This window comes from Moschus berezovskii, chromosome 10 (assembly GCF_049115385.1).
Source record: "Moschus berezovskii isolate FMDL1 chromosome 10, NW_MosBer_1.0, whole genome shotgun sequence".
NCBI classification, from domain to species: domain Eukaryota; kingdom Metazoa; phylum Chordata; class Mammalia; order Artiodactyla; family Moschidae; genus Moschus; species Moschus berezovskii.
In genome coordinates, this window is record NC_142469.1 from 83,207,553 (window position 1) to 83,227,858 (window position 20,306).

Here is a 20,306-nt window from a genome sequence, read left to right on the forward strand (position 1 = left end):
AGGAAGAAAGACGTTCACAAAGTGAAAAATCATTGGTCTTGAATTACAGTGGTCAGGTTTATTATGGAAACCCTAGTTCTGCAGACCATACTGATTTACCAAGTTACTATTAATACAGTAAGTTTAAGAAACTTCTTTAGAGGATGTCAGGATAGCTTATAAAGCATCTCTTTCTGAGTACCTGAAGAAAGTGATATTATCAGTTACATTATCATTTTTATGTTTAAAAGGATACCCTTTGTCATATTCAGTATTTATATTCACAACTTTAGTAGAATGAGCTCCTTAGATTAATCTTTTTTCAAAGCAAACTAAGCATGCCTGCCTTTCCCTTTATAAAATGCCTCTTGCAATAAGTCATGTCCCATTTTGTATGTGTAATAATAACAGCTAAACATTAAAAATGGTGGTAACATTAAAAACTCATAGAAATATATTGATTATTTATGAAGTTCATCTGTTGACAGCACTGTTTGTGTTTCTTCAGATCCAGTTCTTCATGCATGCGTTCTTTCTTGGGTCTAAAGGGACTGATAGAGTTTTTTAAAGAAGGCTAGAAATGACTGTCCATATTCAGGAAAATCATGTTTATATTAAGTGTGTAGTTCAGCTCTCCAGATAGTTAATCTCACCTTTAATACTTCTAAGCTTAAAATTCCCCCTTAAATTTATAATGTCAGAGTTTAGAGAGCTTAAAGATCAACAGTTATAAAGATTTCTTGGGAGAGTATAAGATTTAAAGAAAACTGTTAGATCTTAAGGTATAGATAATATGAGTATGCCTAATTCTCTCACTGTGGAGAATTTGGTTTCATCATAATGAAATATCACACTCAGATGTATTTTCACAATTTTTAAACTATTTCTTCACATGCAAAAGTAAAAGTCTTTCAAGATTAAAACACTTTTTTTTCTAAGTGCGTATAAATTCTACTTTGAGGTACATTATAATCCATGATTATTTGGGAAAATGAGTTTAAAACTGATATACCCTAAAATGGCAATTTGACAAATATATTTAGGAATTTGTTCGTATTTTTTAACTTAAATTAATCTAAGCCAACTTCCAAATACATTTTTGAGTTTTCATGGCTCATTTGGAATATTAAGCATTCAATAGGAGGTAAATTAAACTGCTAGGAAATATTTACTTTTACCTAGTTAATTTTACAAAAATAATGAGGCCTAACAGAAAGGTCTAGCTTAAGCAGTAGCAGCAGCAAAGGTTCACATTGAGTTTCTCTCCCTTCTCAGTTATCAGTCATCGAATTAAACTTGCCATCCCTGGAGAAGGAAATGGCAACCCACTCCAGTACTCTTGCCTGGAGAATCCCATGGACAGAGGAGCCTGGTAGGCTACAGTCCATGGGGTCGCCAAGAGTTGAACACAACTGAGCAACTTCACTTTCACTTTGGGTGAGAATCCTATTATTTTCATTGTAGTCTTGAAGTTACCCCTAGAAAAATAATCAAGGTATATTAAATCCGTCCCCCCTTTTTTTTTTTAAACTTTATTTTTGGCTGTGTTGGGTCTTTGTTGCTGCTCGGGCTTTTCTCTGTTTGTGGTGCACAGGCTTCCCACTGCAGTGGTTTCTCTTGTGTGGAGCCTGGGCTCTAGGGTACTCCGGCTTCACTAGGTGCAGTTCCTAGGCTCTAGAGCACAGGCTTAATAGTTTTGGTACACAGGCTTAGCTGCTCTGCAGCATGTGGGATCTTCCCAGATCAGGAATTGAACCCAAGTCTCCTGCATTGGCAGGCAGATTCTTTACCACTGAGCCACCAGGGAAGCCCCCCTTTTTTCCTTTCTGTGGGACTAAATATGCTTGGGAAATGAAAAGGATGACATATGTCATGGAGAGGAAAAAGTGGGAAACATTTTAAAGCATGCATTTATTGTCAATTCCTATAGCTTCTAAAAGAATTAGAGGCAATAAAATCTGAAAAGCCATGCCATTTAACATCATTACCATCAAATGAGGGATTTTTCCCCCTCAAATTGGAACTGTTCCATGCTGCAGCCTTCGGGGAGTTGTCCAGTGTTCAACTAGACATTCAGATTTTCTAGACCCTAGTAGATCACAACTGGCTTTATGTTTGCTTAGCAGAATCTAGGACAGGAAATAGAAACAGGGCACCAGTGGGCATTTATCTTTCACAGGAGTCCTTGCTGCAGTCTGGAGGCCCGTCTCTGACTCTCAAATGTCAGCTTAGAAGCGAAAAGATAAGAGCCATCTCTCTGGGTGCAGAGTCACCTTGGATTTGGAGCCCCAGGTTTCAACTGTGTAGGAACCAATATTCTGTAACAACTCCATGAGCTGAGCTGGCAGAGTTCCCTCAGTGGGTATACATAATCAGTGACAAGAGCTACCCAAGGAAACTTCTCACCAGATTTTTATAGTTTGTTCACAGTTTTCTAAATTCAGATGCAGCTTAGTAATCGGGGGGACATTTTTACCCTAAGTCATACTGCCTAGTAACACAGCTGATGTGTCCTACCTTTATCAGGTTTCTAAAAGAACACAGAGAGTTAATCCAAGGTCAAACTTGTTTATAGAGAAAGGGATTCATTAACCCTTTTCCCCAACTCAGGAGTTAATAAAATCTGTTCCTATTTTGCCATGGAGAGAACTTTTCCTGATTAATTTCCAACCACCTGAGTTTGTTTTGGATAGAACTGTTTGGCATATCTAAAAATCACTCATTTGCATTTTTCTGTGATGCTCAGAATAGTAAGCTTTGAAGACTGATTGTCTTTAGGGAAAGATTACTTTTCCTCTATGATTAAAAACAAATTCCCAGGGACTTACAATATTTAATAGTACTCATTGATAACTAGTCCTAAATCAGGCTGACTTTCTCTTTAAGAGGAATTTAACATCCCCTCCGATTACTTCCAAAGCATGTTGGTAATGAACTGATATCTACAGAGTGTGTATGTTGCTATCTTATTTCTTTACCAGGTGTGCATTGAAACATACATATGTAGCTGTCACCAGCGTAGTATAAACACTGCTGTGCGGGCAACTCTCAGTCAAATGCTGAGTGACTTGACTTTACAGTTACGACAAAGGCAGGAGAACACGGTGAGCCTCTCGGTACCCACACGTTCATCCCGGTCTTGCCAGTGACTCTGTGTAATCGCATGATGAGTGTCCCACATATTCTGTGCTTTCCCCTCCCCCGCCAGGGCTGCTTCCTGCTGAAACATTAGGAAGGGCTGGCTTGGTTCACTTGAACGTTTATTTATATAAATTAAACTCTTTAAATATGTTTTTGCCTGTTTCCCTCCAAAGTTTAAAGAGAGATTTTTCCTTGTGGTTACGGTCATTGTTTTAGTCATTATTTTAAAACTCACTTTTCTTTTAAAATCGTGTTCTAAACATCACAGATTGAACAATTTTATATAAAAATATTGTGATGTATTAACAAACACTGAAGTAAATTCGAAATTAAGAAAAATTACTGGCAGTTAATTATGCACCTTGAGAGTTGGGGGTACATGTTCCTCTTTGTGAAATAAAAGACTGTGGCAGTGAAGAAGCTGAATTTATCTTCTCTCTGTCATCAGAGCCCACTTGAGCTTTTCGCTCTTAACTTGAGCAGATTGTTTAAAATGAGCATTCCTGGGGAAAAAAATGTAAATGTAGTCAGCTTCTTGTATATATTATCTTCTGGGAATGTTAATGAGGAGATGATGCCTCTTCAAAACTGGTGTGTGTGTGTTTTTTGAAGTCTGTTTCTAATAATTGAGATTAAAATTTTTTTAACTCTGCAAAATGTATTCTGAATGAACTCTTGTTATTATTTTAGAATAGGATATCTCCAGCGGCAATCTAGAATATCTCAGAAATTAATCTTATAGAAATGAAGAGTTCATGTTTAACTTCAACTATTTCTGATTTTTAACTTCAATTATTTTCTAATTTTTAGAAAATTATGGAGTTGAGTGAAACATTAGAGATTATCTGGTCAAATTCTTTTATTCCTTAGAAAAACAAGTGTGGAAGATGAAGCCCAGAGAGGTGAAATTGAAATCTAAAGTTAATGAGCTTATTAATGAAAGAGCCAGAACAAATGCCCTGGTCTCCTTACTGAGTCCAGTTTAAGTTATTAACATGTGATCTGGCAGCCAGTGTTTAAAAAAAAAAAACACTAATCTGGGGGAAAAAAAAAAAACCTGATTTTTTTGTTTGCTATATCTAAAGCCTAAATTTCTGTTAAAATATTGTTTAAACTTGAGATACTTTTAATTACATTAGCTTTCTCTTTGTTAAAAACTATTTTTTTATACTAGGGTTTTGAATATGATGCTGTAGAAATATTAATTTAAAAGAAATTCAAGTCTGTAAGTAGAAAGCACTAAGAGAAACAAGTATTTTAAAAGAAAACAAACCTAAAATGTTGAGAGACCTCATATTAGTATACAGTCACGTTCCATCCTTGCTGGGTGGCAGTGTGATGGGAAATACTATAACAGTAATGCTTTAAGATGAAGCATTAAAATGAAACGTTGTATTCTCAAAGTGATTTCAATCATGTCAGTTTATTTAATTATACTTTGAAAATCTTAAGTAGGAGAATTTCAGGTTTTAAGTAAAAAGACTGATTTCCAGCTCATCTTGCTCTTCTGTTAGAGTGACAGGTAAGGTGACAGGTATAGTTGCAGAGGTCTGGATAAAACTGGAAGGTTGTGTGCCTGTATCCTGTGTATGATGTGGCTAATCAGCCTTCTGGTCCTGCTTGTCACTGACCATCTGGACTCACCCCATCCGGGGGCAAGATCCCAAATTAGATAGAAAATTAGTGTTTCCTGTTAATTTCCTTTCTGTTACTCAGTAGGTCCCTGGAAATGTTTTTGTGTCCCAGAAAAACATGATTCTCAGGATGCTAATATTTGGAGTACGTTTGAAGTCTAGTAGAGGGAGACATAAGTTTTACTACCTAAGAATGGTTAATTTTAAAACGCTATTACAGGGGAGTGGTCCCTAGGAATGGTGAGACTGCATGTCCTCCCATGGAACTCTAGCATTACTTGGAGAATGTGTATAGTGCTTAGCATGACCCATCACTGGAAACACATCACAGGCCATCTCAGAATTAGAAAGACTTAAAGACAGTGGAAAGAAAATAAATCTAGAATGCCAAAAGCTTAGCGTGAAACGTATCATCAGTTTAATGTCTAGCCCCTCCCCATCCCTATGCCCAGGGCAGATTACTCAGTTTGATTTTGTTTTCTATCCTCAGAAACCCTGAGTTTACTACCAAGCGTTATTATTGAATTATTTCATTGACGAAAGCCATTGTTAAATTATTGTTAAGCATTTTGAAAAGAGAAAATGCCAATGTAAATATCTGGGGGCAGGAGATAGCAGTTCTCCTCTCCATAAAAATGGTTCAGATTGATTTCTTCCAAAAAATGTTCTTCTGACCTTAGTATTTAGCCATGTGCTGAGCTGTCGGCATTAACATCGCACTTCCCCAAAATTCTGTGGAAGCTGCTGAGTTTGCAAATTTATGAACAGAGAATAGTAGAAATATGTGCCTGTAACAAGCTTTAAAAAGATCAGCGCTGTGGCAGTAATTTATATCTGGTAGTTAATTGGCATGAAAATGCCTTCTTATCTCCCAGTGCTAAGAGGTAGGGACGCCGAAGGGCCACCTTCCTGCTCTCAACTCAGTAGTCACTGAATTATCCCTGCAGTGGGAAGTAAGTCTTACTACTAGTAAATATCTCTTCCTTCCTCTTCTCCCTTCCCTCAAGGTTCTGCCTCTACCCTGATAGTCCCAGATCTACCTTGTGATGACCTGGAGTGGTCTGTCTGGTTAGACAATTAAAAGTTAATACCCTCCCGCCTCAAATAGGAACCTGGTGCTTCTGACCAGCAGCCATCGTGGACCTGTAACGTCGAAGTCCAGGAACCTGATCCTTCTTATGACTAAGAATCTGTATTCACTAGGTGCCACTCAGAGTGCTATATGTGACTTTGGGACAACCTGTTCTTTGTGCAAAGAGAACTCACATGTTTAGGCAGGTACTGCCCCCAGTCATGGCTCTGCAACACCCTAGAATGATCTAATGCACTGTAGGACTTAAACTTCCAGGGAGCTGTGGACTCTTGGCTGAGTTATTTTTGAAACTGATAATAACTCAGTTCCAGACATAATAGCCTTTTCATAAGTACCATGAGTAGTGAAATGCTATCAAGAGCTGGAAGGTGCACCTTGGTAAGTTAGCAGAGCCCAGAACACTCAGATGACATTTTGTTTCCTAGACCTTTCCATTGTTGAACAGTCAGGATTTTTCTTGCCTGAATCTCCTAACTGTCCTGTGTGTGTCTCCCTTACTAGATAATTGAAAACCCGGATGTCCCCCAGGAATTCAGGAGTCAAGGTATTGGATTTGATTTTTGCACATTCAGTTGAAAAAGTGGGTATAAGAACACCTACTGTGTGCTCAGTATGCAGATGTAACACGGAATAAAAGCTCTTGGGTTAGCTTCCCATTCTCCTTGGCTCTGCTTAGCTTTAATCAGCCATTGTTTCCTTCTGTTCCTACATCCTGTGCCAGCCATACCTGTTCCTGCTCCAACTGTGCCAGGGAAATTAACTCTTCACACATCTTCCTGTTGGAGGCTGGTTTTTGTAGTTACTCTTCATGAAGTCAGGTTCATTAACTGTTAAAATGAGAACTGGAATACAAAATGGTACAAACCAGACTGGTACCAAATGCTATTACACCTGGAGGATGTTTATGAAGTTTTGTTATGAAAAAATAAGTCATCTCACAGGGAAAGACAGACAGCCAGGTTTAAGTAGCAAATAAAATCAAGGTAAGGAACCTTCATTCTGACTCATAGGAAAGGAAAAAATGTCCACTATAATAGACAAACACTTTGCTTTCTTAAAAATGTTCGATAGTATTGTTTTCTGTAAAAGGGATGAAAAATTCAAATCATCTGATTGAAAAACCAAAATATCAGTTTTATTCAGTAATTTTTAAATGTTGAGGGAGTGGTCCAGTTGCTAAGACTCTACACTCCCAATACAGGAGCCCTGGGTTCAATCCCTGACTGAAGATCCCAAAGGCCACATCTAAGACCTGGTGCAGTCAAATAAATATTTTTTTTAAGTGTTTAAAAAACAAACACTTTACTTTGATATTTTTGCCAGTTAGTGGAAGAAAGGGGTGGGGTAGAGAGAAAAGGAAAAAGAGAGGGAATGTAAGGAAGAGAAAGAAGTAGCTAAACAGCCACAATTAGGAGAAAAAGAATAAATGAAAGAAAATTACTGCTTTAGATCATTTTCTAAAGCATTGCTTGAGTGTGTTTTTGTCACATTTCCCTGTATTCTTGGGCTATGCAGTACTGCAATGTCTTTTCACCTTTTGAAGCTCTCAGTGGTATGAGCCAAGAGTTTTCATCTCTTTTGATTATTGCAGTTCCCACAATGTTTTCACTTTAATATAGGATAATTTTATAAACTAAAAAAGAGATCAAAGTTCTCTTGGTTAAGGATGCATATTTAAATATTGTATCAGTAAAAAATTGATGGACTCATTTGGAATTTACCTAAAATTAAATTTCAGAATTCCTTGTGGGTTTCATTTATTTTAAACTGTCTTTTATCATTGCACTTTATCATTTTTCAATTTTTTTTTTTTTTTTGCATTTAAGATCTTAAATTCTGAGGATCAGCCTTTTCTCATTTACCTGCCATCTTTCAATTTTATTTTTCTTCTTACACTCCTGACATTTTTTTCTCCTCTTCTTTGACCTCATGGTCATTCATTCATAACATTTATACATTCCTCAAATACTTGGCCACATTTATATAGATCTCCACAGGTTTTTATTTTAAAAAAGCAGATGCTTCCACTTGTTACTTCCCTTGGTTTAGCAGTTCTGAGGCTGTTATTATTTAACCCCACTTGCCAAAGGCAAAACTTAAGCTTAATTGAAGCAAAACTGAAGCTTACCCAAGCTCATGCAGTCAACAAGCTGTGGACCAGTACTTGAACAGATTCTGAATTTCAGTCTTTTACCAGTACAATTCTGTGGGAGTTTTGTTGCTAGATTCTGGACATGAACGTGTTTGGAGGAAAAATTATTTTTCTGACATTGACTGTTGCTCATTTAACAACAAAGGCCATGTACCCTGAGGATGCTGGGACAAATAGGTGAAATAAGTGCAGATGGTGACTAACTTATCTTGCCCCTTTCCCTAGTTTCCTAGTTTGAAAAGCCCATCTTTCTTTCATGCCACTGTAGTTTATCTCTCTGGGTTACAACTCAAGTCTGCTCAGAAGACCCAGAAATTCAAGATATCAATAAGGGATACATGTATAGTCTGCTGGGCTAAATATTGAGAAAATTGTTATCAATCGTGTTGTTTCTTAAATTAACCAAATCTTTTTTCATTAAGTGTGAATGAACTTTACTTATAATTAATAGTTTCATATTTCCTTCCTGGATTATCTTTTGAGTGTCTTACCTTGGAAAGGAATGATGGTATTTAATTCTCTCTGATGCTTTTGGTGGCCTGAGGAAGGCTCAGCATCTGAAAATCATCTTTTCAGTCTTGAAAGTATCTAAAGCAGAGGATGGGAAGGAGTGCTGAGGAAGCCTGTAGTGCTCTGCTGCCGATGTCTAATGCCTGTCACCTCCTCTGTTTGAAGGGTCAACAGTCGAGTCCCTCTGTGATGACCTTGTCTCTGTGCTTACCGTTCTGTGTGAGAAGCTCCAAGCCGCCATCAAGTAAGTGCCTTCAACACTGGTGCTCTGGTCTGCTCAGGGCCTATTTCTGAAGGAACTTTTGCCCACAGCATCACTTAGAGTTGCAGAGTATAGGGACAGTGGTTCCTCACGCACCCCCCCCAACATTGGTCAGTTCACTGTCATTCCTGAGAAGTGTTTCCAGTGATCTTGGGCAAGCCCACCTGATCAAACATGATTACTGAAGGATGTAATTTTCTAATGCATTTGTGGAAAGAATGTTGGCTAAGAGCTAGTTGATGTGAGGGCTAGTCCTAACCTGGCTCATCCCAGGTGTATGACTCTAAATGAGCCTTCTTATCAAACTGTTGGACCTTTCTCCTCTGCTAAATGGCAGGATTGGCCTGGGTGGTCATTTTCTATTTTTTTCTGACATCTCCTGAGCCTGTGAGCTCACACACTTATCTTTTAAAAGACTGTGTTATTCTGACTTTTATATACTTTTCATTTATTTGCATGCCAGTTTAATCAGTGGTATTAGGTTATCTGTGATGTTCATTGCCCCAGCTCTCCAGGCAGTAAGTTGATAACTTATGCATTTGTAGTAAAGCTAAGTCATAAAAAGGCCAGATTTGCCAAGGTGAGATGATAACCCCTACCAGATACACATATAATTAACTGCAACACAGTAGGATTCTGAAGTGCCCTTTGAAATGGAAAAGACACATTATTGTTTCATGAAAACTAGACATTTGATAATTCAGAAGATTTTGCTGTAGAATTTTATGTATTGTCATGAGCTGGGAGAAACAGTCCCATTATAGAGACTGTTGAGAGTCCCCTGGACTGCAAGGAGATCCAGCCAGTCAGTTCTAAAGGAAATCAACCCGAATATCCATTGGAAGGACTGATGCTGAAGCTGAAGCTCCAACACTTTGGCCACCTGATGTGAGGAACTGACTCATTGGAAAAGACCCTTATGCTGGGAGAGATTGAAGGCAGGAGAATTGGGTAACAGAGGATGAGATGGTTGGATAGCATCACCTACTCAATGAACAGAAGTTTGAGCAAACTCCAGGAGGTAGTAAAGGACAGGGAAATCAGGTGTGCTGCAGTCCATGGGGTTGCAAAGAGTCGGACACGACTGAGTGACTAATGCTGTGATAAATCAGTTTATTTACTATTGATTTAACTGCATTATTTTTGTTGGATTGTGTGTTAGTCACTCAGTCGTGTCCGACTCTCTGTGACTCCCTGCACTGCAGCTCACCAGGCTCCTCTGTCCATGGAATTTTCCAGGCGAGAATACTGGAGTGGGTTGCCATTTCCTTCTCCAGTTTTGTTGGGTTACTGAAGTCAAAAACCGTGTTTTGCCCCTTACTAGCTCTTGACTTTGATCAAAGATCTCACCCACCCTAAGTTTATATATCCTATAATTAGTTATTGTTATCATGTTATTTTATATTAATAATATGCCTAATAATAATACTGAACTGAACTGAACTGAATAATAATATTGAAGTATAACATAATATTGTATTATTATATTAGTAATATAATTTTAATATTAATATACTTAATGATTATAACATGGTTCAATATATTGTTAATTTGCATTATAATCTAATAATAATATGTAATATTAGTAATATAAAATATTCTAGGGCTTTTGTATGGATTAAGCTAGGAAATTAACCTAAAAGATTGTCAGTGCCCACCAAGATCAGAATAAACAGAATTAGGTGTATTAACTTGCTAAAGCAAGGGAGCCTTTACACTATGAGGAATGATGGGACAGCCAGTAAAAGGGTGGGTGTTAGGAATTGTTATAGGATTTGTACCTGAGTTGGGTAATATCAGGTAGATTAAAGGACTTGGATGTTCTATTCAAGAATTGGGTACTGTCAGAAAGCGAGGGGAAGTTCTAGCATTGAACATCCTTTTGAGTTGGCCAAAAAGCTCCCTTGGGTTTTTCCATAAAATCTTACAAGAAAACCCATATGAACTTTTAGGCCAACCCAGTTGTCGTCATCTAGACAAGAGGGCTAGATGGGAGCCAGAGTTGTCACTGGAGAAGTTAGCAAGGGTCGCTTACAGGGGAGGGTGATATTTGGTCATTTTTGTAATTGTACAGATTTTTTTAAAATTTCTGTTCAGATGTGATTATAGATTGCTTTCATCTTGTTCCATCACCATCTTAAAGAGTCCTTATCTGATATTAACATTCTGTGCAATTGTTGATGTTTCCCAGGGGAACACACAGCTGGCTATTGCCAGCTGTCAAGGATTCTTCTTCTCAGCCTACCCCTCCACCCCCCCGCCACCTCAGGTCTTAGCATTGTCAGAAAATAAACCAAAGACCACCAAAACTTTGAAAATATAAAAGCTATGTTCATTACTGAGCTGCCAAGGGAAAACAAAGAAGTTAAGATTTTTTTTCTGAGTAGTTTGCTAAGGGAAAAATCTAAGAATTTTAAGTGCTACAAAAGTGCTAGTAATAGCTAAAGGTAATTATGCCATGAATAAATTTAAAAATAGTCATCAAGATAAGTGAGAATGAATCTATGGGTCTATAAATGATACCATTGTTTGTTGGTCCAGAATGAGCTTTTAGCAAAGTCCAGTAAGGACCTGCCTGGCATCTGGGGTTCAATTCATGTTCTTTAAAACCTGAATGGCTCTAATGTACCCTACAGGGACCCCTACCTGTAGGGCAACCATATGACCTAGTTTATCTTAAACAGCCCGAAGTAATGCTTATTGTGTAATTATTATTAAAGACATTCAGATCGATATCTTCTAGGAAGAACTAGTATAAGTAGAATCTTTTTTGCTGCACAGCACATAATAAATATTTGATAAATATTAGCTCTAAAAAGCTTGTTTGCTTTCAGAATTACCAGTGCTGATTCTAGTTTACAATGGATTTAGGAGTTTCTTACATTAGAAATTTGGACTGTAGATTGTTAGAAAAATACATTGCGTAAACATCACATATGTGTATTAGAAACTAAAGGTCATACATTTCTTTTTTTTTTAATTTATTTATTTTAATTGGAGGCTAATTACTTTACATTATTGTATTGGTTTTGCCATACATTGACATGAATCTGCCCCCGGTGTACATTTGTTCCCCATCTTGAAACCCCTTCCACCTCCCTCCCCATCCCATCCCTCTTGTTCATCCCAGTACACCAGCGCCAAGCATCATAAGAGACTACTATCAGCAATTATATGCCAATAAAATGGACAACTTGGAAGAAATTCTTAGAAAAGTACAACTTTCCAAAACTGAACCAGGAAGAAATAGAAAATCTTAACAGACCCATCACAAGCACGGAAATTGAAACTGTAATCAGAAATCTTCCAGCAATCAAAAGCCCAGGTCCAGATGGCTTCACAGCTGAATTCTAACAAAAATTTAGAGAAGAGCTAACACCTATCCTACTCAAACTCTTCCAGAAAATTGCAGAGGAAGGTAAACTTCCAAACTCATTCTATGAGGCCACCATCACCCTAATACCAAAACCTGACAAAGATGCCACAAAAAAAGAGAACTACAGGCCAATATCACTGATGAACATAGATGCAAAAATCCTTAACAAAATTCTAGCAATCAGAATCCAACAACACATTTAAAAGATCATACATCATGACCAAGTGGGCTTTATCCCAGGAATGCAAGGATTCTTCAATATCCGCAAATCAATCAATGTAATACACCACATTAACAAAATGAAAAATAAAAACCATATGATTATCTCAATAGATGCAGAGAAAGCCTTTGACAAAATTCAACATCCATTTATGATCAAAACCCTCCAGAAGGCAGGAATAGAAGGAACATTCCTCAACATAATAAAAGCTATATATGACAAACCCACAGCAAACATTATCCTCAATGGTGAAAAACTGAAAGCGTTTCCCCTAAAGTCAGGAACAAGACAAGGGTGCCCGCTCTCACCACTACTGTTCAACATAGTTTTGGAAGTTTTGGCCACAGCAATCAGAGCAGAAAAAGACATAAAAGGAATCCAAATTGGAAAAGAAGAGTAAAACTCTCACTGTTTGCAGATGACATGATCCTCTACACAGAAAACCCTAAAGACTCTACCAGGAAATTACTAGAACTAATCAATGAATATAGTAAAGTTGCAGGTCATACATTTCCATCAGTCACTGAAAAATGGAAACATGTCTGAATCATGTAACTAAATGATAGGCTTTAAATGGAAAAAATAACTCATGTGACATGCATGTGGTTTTCTAGGATTTCTCATTGAATATTGGATCAAAGGTTGCTGTAGGGATATTGTTATAGAGCTTAATGATTTTTTTATAGGATTCTCATAGTCTTACTTGGTTTTTCAAAGCAATTTCCTTATCAGAATTCAGCCTCTAGAGACTTGTTTGGTTACGGTCTTTCCCATCGTGATTGTAGTGCCCTATGACAGGGGTTCTGTTGCTATAGAAGCTGAGGTGTAGCAGGTTTAGTGCAGCTTCACTGGGAGACCTATAGACCACCTGATCAGATGATACCATGCCCTTAGCTGCCCTCACTCTGATTGTTCTATTAATTTTCTTTGTTAGGTTTTCACATCTGTATAGTTTCTTCTGATTTTATTGCTTTGAGTCCTTTTATTTTCTATTGGCTAATCTTGACACCTCTTCTAACTTCTAAATAGGTTCTTCATCTGAAATCATGCAATTGTCATTCAGTTCAGTCACTCGGTTATGTGCAACTCTTTGCGACCCCATGGACTGTAGCAATCCAGGCCTCCATCCATTACCAACTCCTGGAACTTACTCAAACTCATGTCCATCGAGTCAGTGATGCCATCCAACCATCTCATCCTCTGTCCTCCCCTTCTCCTCCTGCCTTCAATCTTTCCCAGCATCAGGGTCTTTTCCAATGGGTCAATTCTTCGCATCAGGTGGCCAAAGTATTGGAGTTTCAGCTTCAGCTTCTATGGTCATTCATTTCTGTTCAGTTCAGTTGCTCAGTCGTGTCTGACTCTGTGACCCCGTGAACCACAGCACGCCAGGCCTCCCTGCCCATCACCAACTGCCAGAGTCTACCCAAACCCATGTCCATTGAGTCAGTGATACCATCCAACCATCTCATTCTCTGTCATCCCCTTCTCCTCCTGCCCTCAATCCTTCCCAGCATCAGGGTCTTTTCCAATTAATCAGCTCTTCGTATCAGGTGGCCAAAGTATTGGAGTTTCAGCTTCATCATCAGTCCCTCCAATGAACACCCAGGACTGATCTCCTTTAGGATGGACTGGTTGGATCTCACTGCAGTCCAAGGGACTCTCAAGAGTCTTCTCCAACACCACAGTTCAAAAGCATCTTCGGCGCTCAGCCTTCTTTATAGTCCAACTCTCACATCCATACATGACTACTGGAAAAACCATAGCCTTGACTAGACGGACCTTTGTTGGCAAAGTAATGTCTCTGCTTTTTAATATGTTGTCTAGGTTGGTCATAACTTTCCTTCCAAGGAGTAAGCATCTTTTAATTACATGGCTTCAGTCACCATCTGCAGTGATTTTGGAGCCCAGAAAAATAGTCAGCCACTGTTTCCCCATTTTTTTGCCATGAAGTGATGGGACCGGATGCCATGATCTTAGTTTTCTGAATGTTGAGCTTTAAGCCAACTTTTTCACTCTCCTCTTTCACTTTCATCAAGAGGCTCTTTGTTCTTCTTCACTTTCTGCCATAAGTGTGGTGTTATCTGCATATCTGAGGTTATTGATATTTCTCCCAGCAATCTTGATTCCAGCTTGTGCTTCTTCCAGCCCAGCGTTCCTCATGATGTGCTCTGCATATAAATTAAATAAGCAGGGTGACAATATACAACCTTGATGTACTCCTTTTCCTATCTGGAATCAGTCTGTTGTTCCATGTCCAGTTCTAACTGTTGCTTCCTGACCTGCATACAGGTTTCTCAAGAGGCAGGTCATTACTTCTTCTCTCAATATCCATTTCCAAAATCAGTGCTTATATACCTCCTGGGGCTTTAGCTTTATAGGGGTATATACTCATGATATATTCAGTCTCCTGGGAGTATTCAGAAAATGCTTTCAGGCACACAGGTTAACTCCCATGCCTTGCAGATGCAGTATTAATAGAGCACTCTATTAGGCAGGTTGAGTTAGACAATGCTGTTTAAATCCAAGAATTTGGGGGGAATCATTGGCCTTAGGAAAATATTTCTTCATTCTCTGCTTGTTGGTCTCCCACACCCTCTCCCACTTCCCTCTCTTCCCAGAACAGAATGTCAGAGAGGAATCAGTGAGGCAAGGGTGGCCTTCATATTGAGCATTCTAATTCCATTCCATGCCTATGCAGTGAACTCTCTCTCTCTCTCTCCCCTTTTTCTAACTAAATTTGAATCTGTTTCTAAGTGAGGTAAAGTCAAAACAGCTCAAAACAAAACCAATTTTAAGAACTCCAGAGACTGAGGGTGTGGTGCCAGGTGGCCTTCACAGTAACCTTGCCAGGCCTGCCCTGCTTCTTCTTCATGGACCCCTGTCACCTCCAAGAGCTGTTCTCTGTGGATCTTGAGCCTGGAGAAAATCCAGAGACGAGCAAGGAGTGAGACCAGTAGATACTCAACCTGCTCCAACAAAAGGCTAGACAGAATGACTCACAGGCATCCTAAGTGGGCACATATTCCCTACTGTATGTTGAAAGTCTTGGCTAGTTTCTAGGCTCCTTTCTGTCCTGTGCATTCCACAGATTGACCTATTGTCAGATAAATATGAAATGTACACCCTGTGCACGCACATCTGTATATCTAGTGAAGGGCCTGCGTGGAAGGTGTGCCTCTAACAACGTGACTCATGCCAGGCCACGAGTACTTATTTTGCCAGACTGCAGCAGCCCACAGGAAAGCAGCCTCATTCAGTCTCCAAGGAGATTCCGGGCCAGTTTCCTTGGCAATGAGCTCTCTCTGTCATCGAGTCTGATGTCTTGGGGTTGCCATATTGCTGTGGCATGCTTTGCTGATAGGTACTCTTGGGAAACTTGACTGCTTGTAACTTTTCTCTGGGTTTATTTCCAGTGATTTCATAAGTTGAGACTTTTTATTGTCTATGGTTATTTTAGTTTTGTGATGATCAACCGACGGTTTGAAAGATAAGACATTTTTTTAATAGGGCATTTAATTATTTTTCTTAATAATGAGTCAAATGATTGGTCAGAAAGACAACCCACTTGGATTTTAATACTTTCTGGTGGATTAGGCAGAAAATTTAGTCCAGGTATAAAAGTGTGCATCTCATAAAGTTATGTGCTTTTTAAAATATCTGGTTCTAATGAAGAACTCTATAGTAAGAACTATTAGAAAAATAATTTGTCCATTGAAAAACACTGGTGCGTTAAAAAAAATAAAGAAGAAAAGCCAAATGCAAGTTAGTAAAGTATTAACGGTCTAAAAGATATCATGGTACATAGTGTCTTGAAAAATTTAGACAATTAAATGTATTAAAATTCAGTATTTCTGGAGTAAACTGTAGACTTAAGTCAATATATCAGTATTTGTTCCTTAATGGTAACTGTTAATTTGTTCTTTAATGGTAAGATGTTACTAATAGGATAAACCACCTACAGGGGTGGGTAAAATATGGTCACGTTCTGTACCATGCTACATTTTTCTATAAATCAAAACTTCTAAAAAGTCAAGTTTATTACAGAAAATTCATCCTAATTGGTTTTCTGGGGCTTCCAAGACAAAGTATCACAAACTGTGTATCACAAAAAAGTGGCTTTAATAACAGAAATGCATTGTCTCATGCTTCTGGAGGCTGGAGATCAGAATGTCAGTGAGGTTGGTTTCTTCCCAGCGCTGGGAGGCTTCACTCCTCATCTCCTCCCCTTGTCTCTTCACATTGTCTTCCCTCCATATGTATTTCTGTGTCCAAATTTCCCTCTTTTATGAAGATGATTGTTTAGTTCCTCAGTCATGTCCAACACTTTGAGACCCCATGAACTGCAGCACACCAGGCTTCCCTGTATCTCACCATCTCCCACAGTTTGTTCAAACTCATGTCCATTGAGTCAATTATGCCATCCAACCATCTCATCCTCTGTCATCCCCTTCTCCTCGTGCCTTCAATCTTTCCCAGCATCAGGGTCTTTCCCAATGAATTGGCTCTTTGCATCAGGTGGCCAAAGAATTAGAGCTTCAGCATCAGTCCTTCCAATGAATATTTAGGGTTGATTTCCTTTAGGATTGACCGGTTTGATCTTGCTGTCCAAGGGATTCTGAAGAGTCTTCTCCAGCACCACAGTTTGAAAGCATCAGTTCTTTGGCACTCAGCCTTCTTCCCACTTCCCTGGTGGCTCAGTCGGTAGAGTCTGCCTGCAATGCAAGAGACCCAGGTTCGATACCTGGATGGGGAGGATCCCCTGGAGAAGGAAATGGCCACCCACTCCAGTATTCCTGCTTGGAGAATTCCATGGACAGAAGAACCTGGTGGGTTACAGAGAGTCAAACATGACTGAGTGACTAACACTTTCAGTCTTCTTTATGGTCCAGCTCTCACATCCATACATGACTACTGGAAAAACCATAGGATACCAATCCTGTTGAATTAGGATCTACCCTAATGGCTTTGCTTTAACTTGGTTGCCTGTGTAAAGACCCCACCTCCAAATAAGACCACGTTTGAGGTACCAGGGATTAGGACCTCAAAGTGTGAAATGGAGGTGGGGGGAGCAGAAGGCAACCGTGACATTACCAGCCTCCCTCCAAATTATCACTGTGTGATGCCTAACATTCTCTCAAGTGTTTCCCACATGTCACCTCTTTAATCTTCCCTTTACTTTGGATGTGTTTGTGTGTTGGTTCTGTCCCCCCACAGCGACAGCCAGCAGCTGCAACTCCTGTACCTGGAATGCATCCTGTCCGTGCTCAGCAGCTCCTCCTCCTCCATGCAGCTGCACCGAGGCTTCACAGACCTCATCTGGTGAGTCCTCGTCTTGATGCCCACCCTGGCTCTGCGCTAGGCCTGGGGGCTCGCTCCATCCAGCTAGGTCTGTGGGTCCCTTCCCATGGCATCTGTGCCTCTCTTGTTCCATTTCTGTGTAAATGTATTAGAGGGAAAGTATGGAAGCTGCTTTGCTTATATGTACCAGGCCAACCTACGGAGAGTAAAGGATAATTATTTTATGCCTCCCAAGGCCCACCTGCATTTTATTTGCATCATAGGATCATGAAAACCTAGGTTCTAAATCATATAAAGTCACCAGTGAATTGCACAGGAGAGATAGTTCAGCTTCACCATAACTGAACCTTCTCCTCAACCTCACCCTGGTACTCTCTTCATCTCAACCTGCAAACTAGTCTCTTAATCACAGTCAGAGATTCACACAATTGACAGGGCCCTCAGGCAGCCAGCAAGTTGCTCTGGGTTCCTGGGCTAATCTGACAGGGAGAAAGTCGAGTGCTGAGTATCAGTGTGATATGTGTCAGAAGTTTAAATTAACTTCTCAAATGAGAAATATAAGTAATTTCATTATTTATAGTAAAATGAAACTTTATCACTAAGCCATTTAGCACTTTGAGTCCATTTTCTTCATAGAAGATGCTTTCTGATACTTCTCATGAGGGTTTGTATAGTTAACCCCAGCTTGAATTATGAAGAAAAGTATTCTGCTGCTATCCCTAGGAGTAATGGAGAGACAGGACACACTGGAGCAGGAGGTAGCCAGAAAAGGGGGCAGTAAAGAGCCCAGCTCTTACTTGTCATTTTGGGGGCACCTGGTATTTACCCTCAGGATAGTATTCATGTTTTATCATCTGGCTCGAAGGGAAACTGAGCTTTCCTCTCCTCTCCTCTCAGGAAGAACCTTTGCCCCGCCCTCATCGTGATCCTGGGGAATCCGATTCATGATAAAACCATCACCTCTGCACACAGCAGCAGCACGAGTACCAGCATCGAGTCAGACTCTGCGTCTCCCGGGGTTTCCGACCACGGCCGGGGCTCGGGCTGCTCGTCCACGGCGCCCGCCCTGAGCGGGCCGGTGGCCCGGACCATCTACTACGTCGCGGCTGAGCTGGTGCGGCTGGTGGGCTCGGTGGACTCCATGAAGCCCGTGCTGCAGTCCCTGTACCACCGCGTGCTGCTCTACCCGCCACCCCAGCACCGCGTGGAAGCCATCAAGATCATGAAAGAGGTGGGGAGGCCGTGGAGGACGCCCCCAGCCTTGTTGTGGGGGCCGAGCACCTTGTCTTGCGCACAGGAAGTACTTAGAAAGCGTTTGCCAGGCATCTGCTGGAGCGTAATTGCTTCTACGCAGTATCCAGTAATAGTATCTTTAGCACTGGGGCTGTGTGGGCGTGTATTGGGAGTTGGGCTAAGGGGGCGTTGATAAAGGCTCACTGCAGCAGAGCTGTTTGAATATTTGAGCCACATGCATCTGACTGGAACCCAGGCTGAGCTTTCAGTTTGCTCCCTAAGGTACTGTCTGTGCAGATGTGTGTGTGTATTCACTTTTGCCAAAATTGGATTTCAAAATGATGTTATATTCATCTGTACATTATCCAAAAATGAGCTTTACTGATCTCTGATTTCTAAAAGGGACCCTGTTCTCCACTCCTTCTTATGCCCTATTTCTCCCACGTGTCATGAGACAAAGGATGCCCAGCTTAGGATATATGTCCCAGTGAGCCACTTCATGATTTTGAGGAGGAATTGGAGCTATTCTGAGGATACTTCAAGAATTCCTCTGCTTCTCAACCGAAAAGAAAAGTGATCAACTTTTTTGTACCTGTAAACTTGTCCATGAAGGTTTAATCACACTAGGTTTTGGTTCAGTTCAGTTCAGTTCAGTTCAGTTCAGTCGCTCAGTCGTGTCCGACTCTCTGCCACCCCATGAATCCCAGCACGCCACCTGACACCAAAAAAATCAGTGTAACAAAATTACTTTGGAGCAGTATTGGCTACTCACCAGTTTTTAAAAAGCTTAATTTGAACAGCTTGCTGATGTTGTTTTCATGAGATTTGACTGTAATCAAAAATGGAAATTCTGACCCAGTGTTTCCAGAAATGAAGGGACAATCCAAGTTTAATTGCTGATTAAGAAAATTTATGGACCCACAGTAGTAATGACCATTTTTTCTTTATGCCAATATTTAACATATATTTTCTTTAATATTCATAATAACTTTGTGAAGTTGAATACCAGTAAAGAATGTTTTCCCTAACAGAGCTTCAGGCAAGGGAGATCAAAGGGTCAGCTTTGATATCTGATCTCCACTTGGTTGATGAACACAATACAGCTTTGGAGGCCAGTGAGACTAGAAGCATTTGGTGGTTTAGTCACTAAGTCATGTCCACCTCTTGTGACCCCTTGGGCTGTAACTGTCCTTGGGGTTTCCCGGGCAAGAATACTGGAGTGGGTAGCCATATTTCTTCTCCAAGGGATCTTCCCAACCAAGGGATTGAACCCAGATCTCCTCCATTGCAGGCGGATTCTTTAGAGACTGAGCTACCAGGGGCCACCACCCAAACAACCGTCCCCTAGGAACCTGCCCCCGCCCCGTGAAGCTTGTCGTCTGGAGGAGCAGGGTGGACTTTTTTTGAA

At 40.0% G+C, this 20,306-nt stretch overlaps 1 protein-coding gene across 4 annotated transcripts in view; it reads left to right on the forward strand.

Annotated features, from left to right (window-relative positions):
• Nucleotides 1-20,306, forward strand: part of ARFGEF3 (ARFGEF family member 3) — a 183,119-nt gene that overhangs the window by 85,743 nt on the left and 77,070 nt on the right. For 2 of the 4 annotated variants that reach the window (XM_088840780.1, XM_055433723.2), the window contains 5 exons: nt 2,961-3,083; nt 6,349-6,391; nt 8,675-8,753; nt 17,582-17,686; nt 18,563-18,896. In XM_088840780.1, the coding sequence (XP_088696906.1) occupies nt 2,961-3,083; nt 6,349-6,391; nt 8,675-8,753; nt 17,582-17,686; nt 18,563-18,896 (684 nt within the window). The remainder of the gene's footprint in view (nt 1-2,960; nt 3,084-6,348; nt 6,392-8,674; nt 8,754-17,581; nt 17,687-18,562; nt 18,897-20,306) is intronic. The other 2 variants (XM_088840781.1, XM_088840782.1) reach the window with 1 other exon arrangement.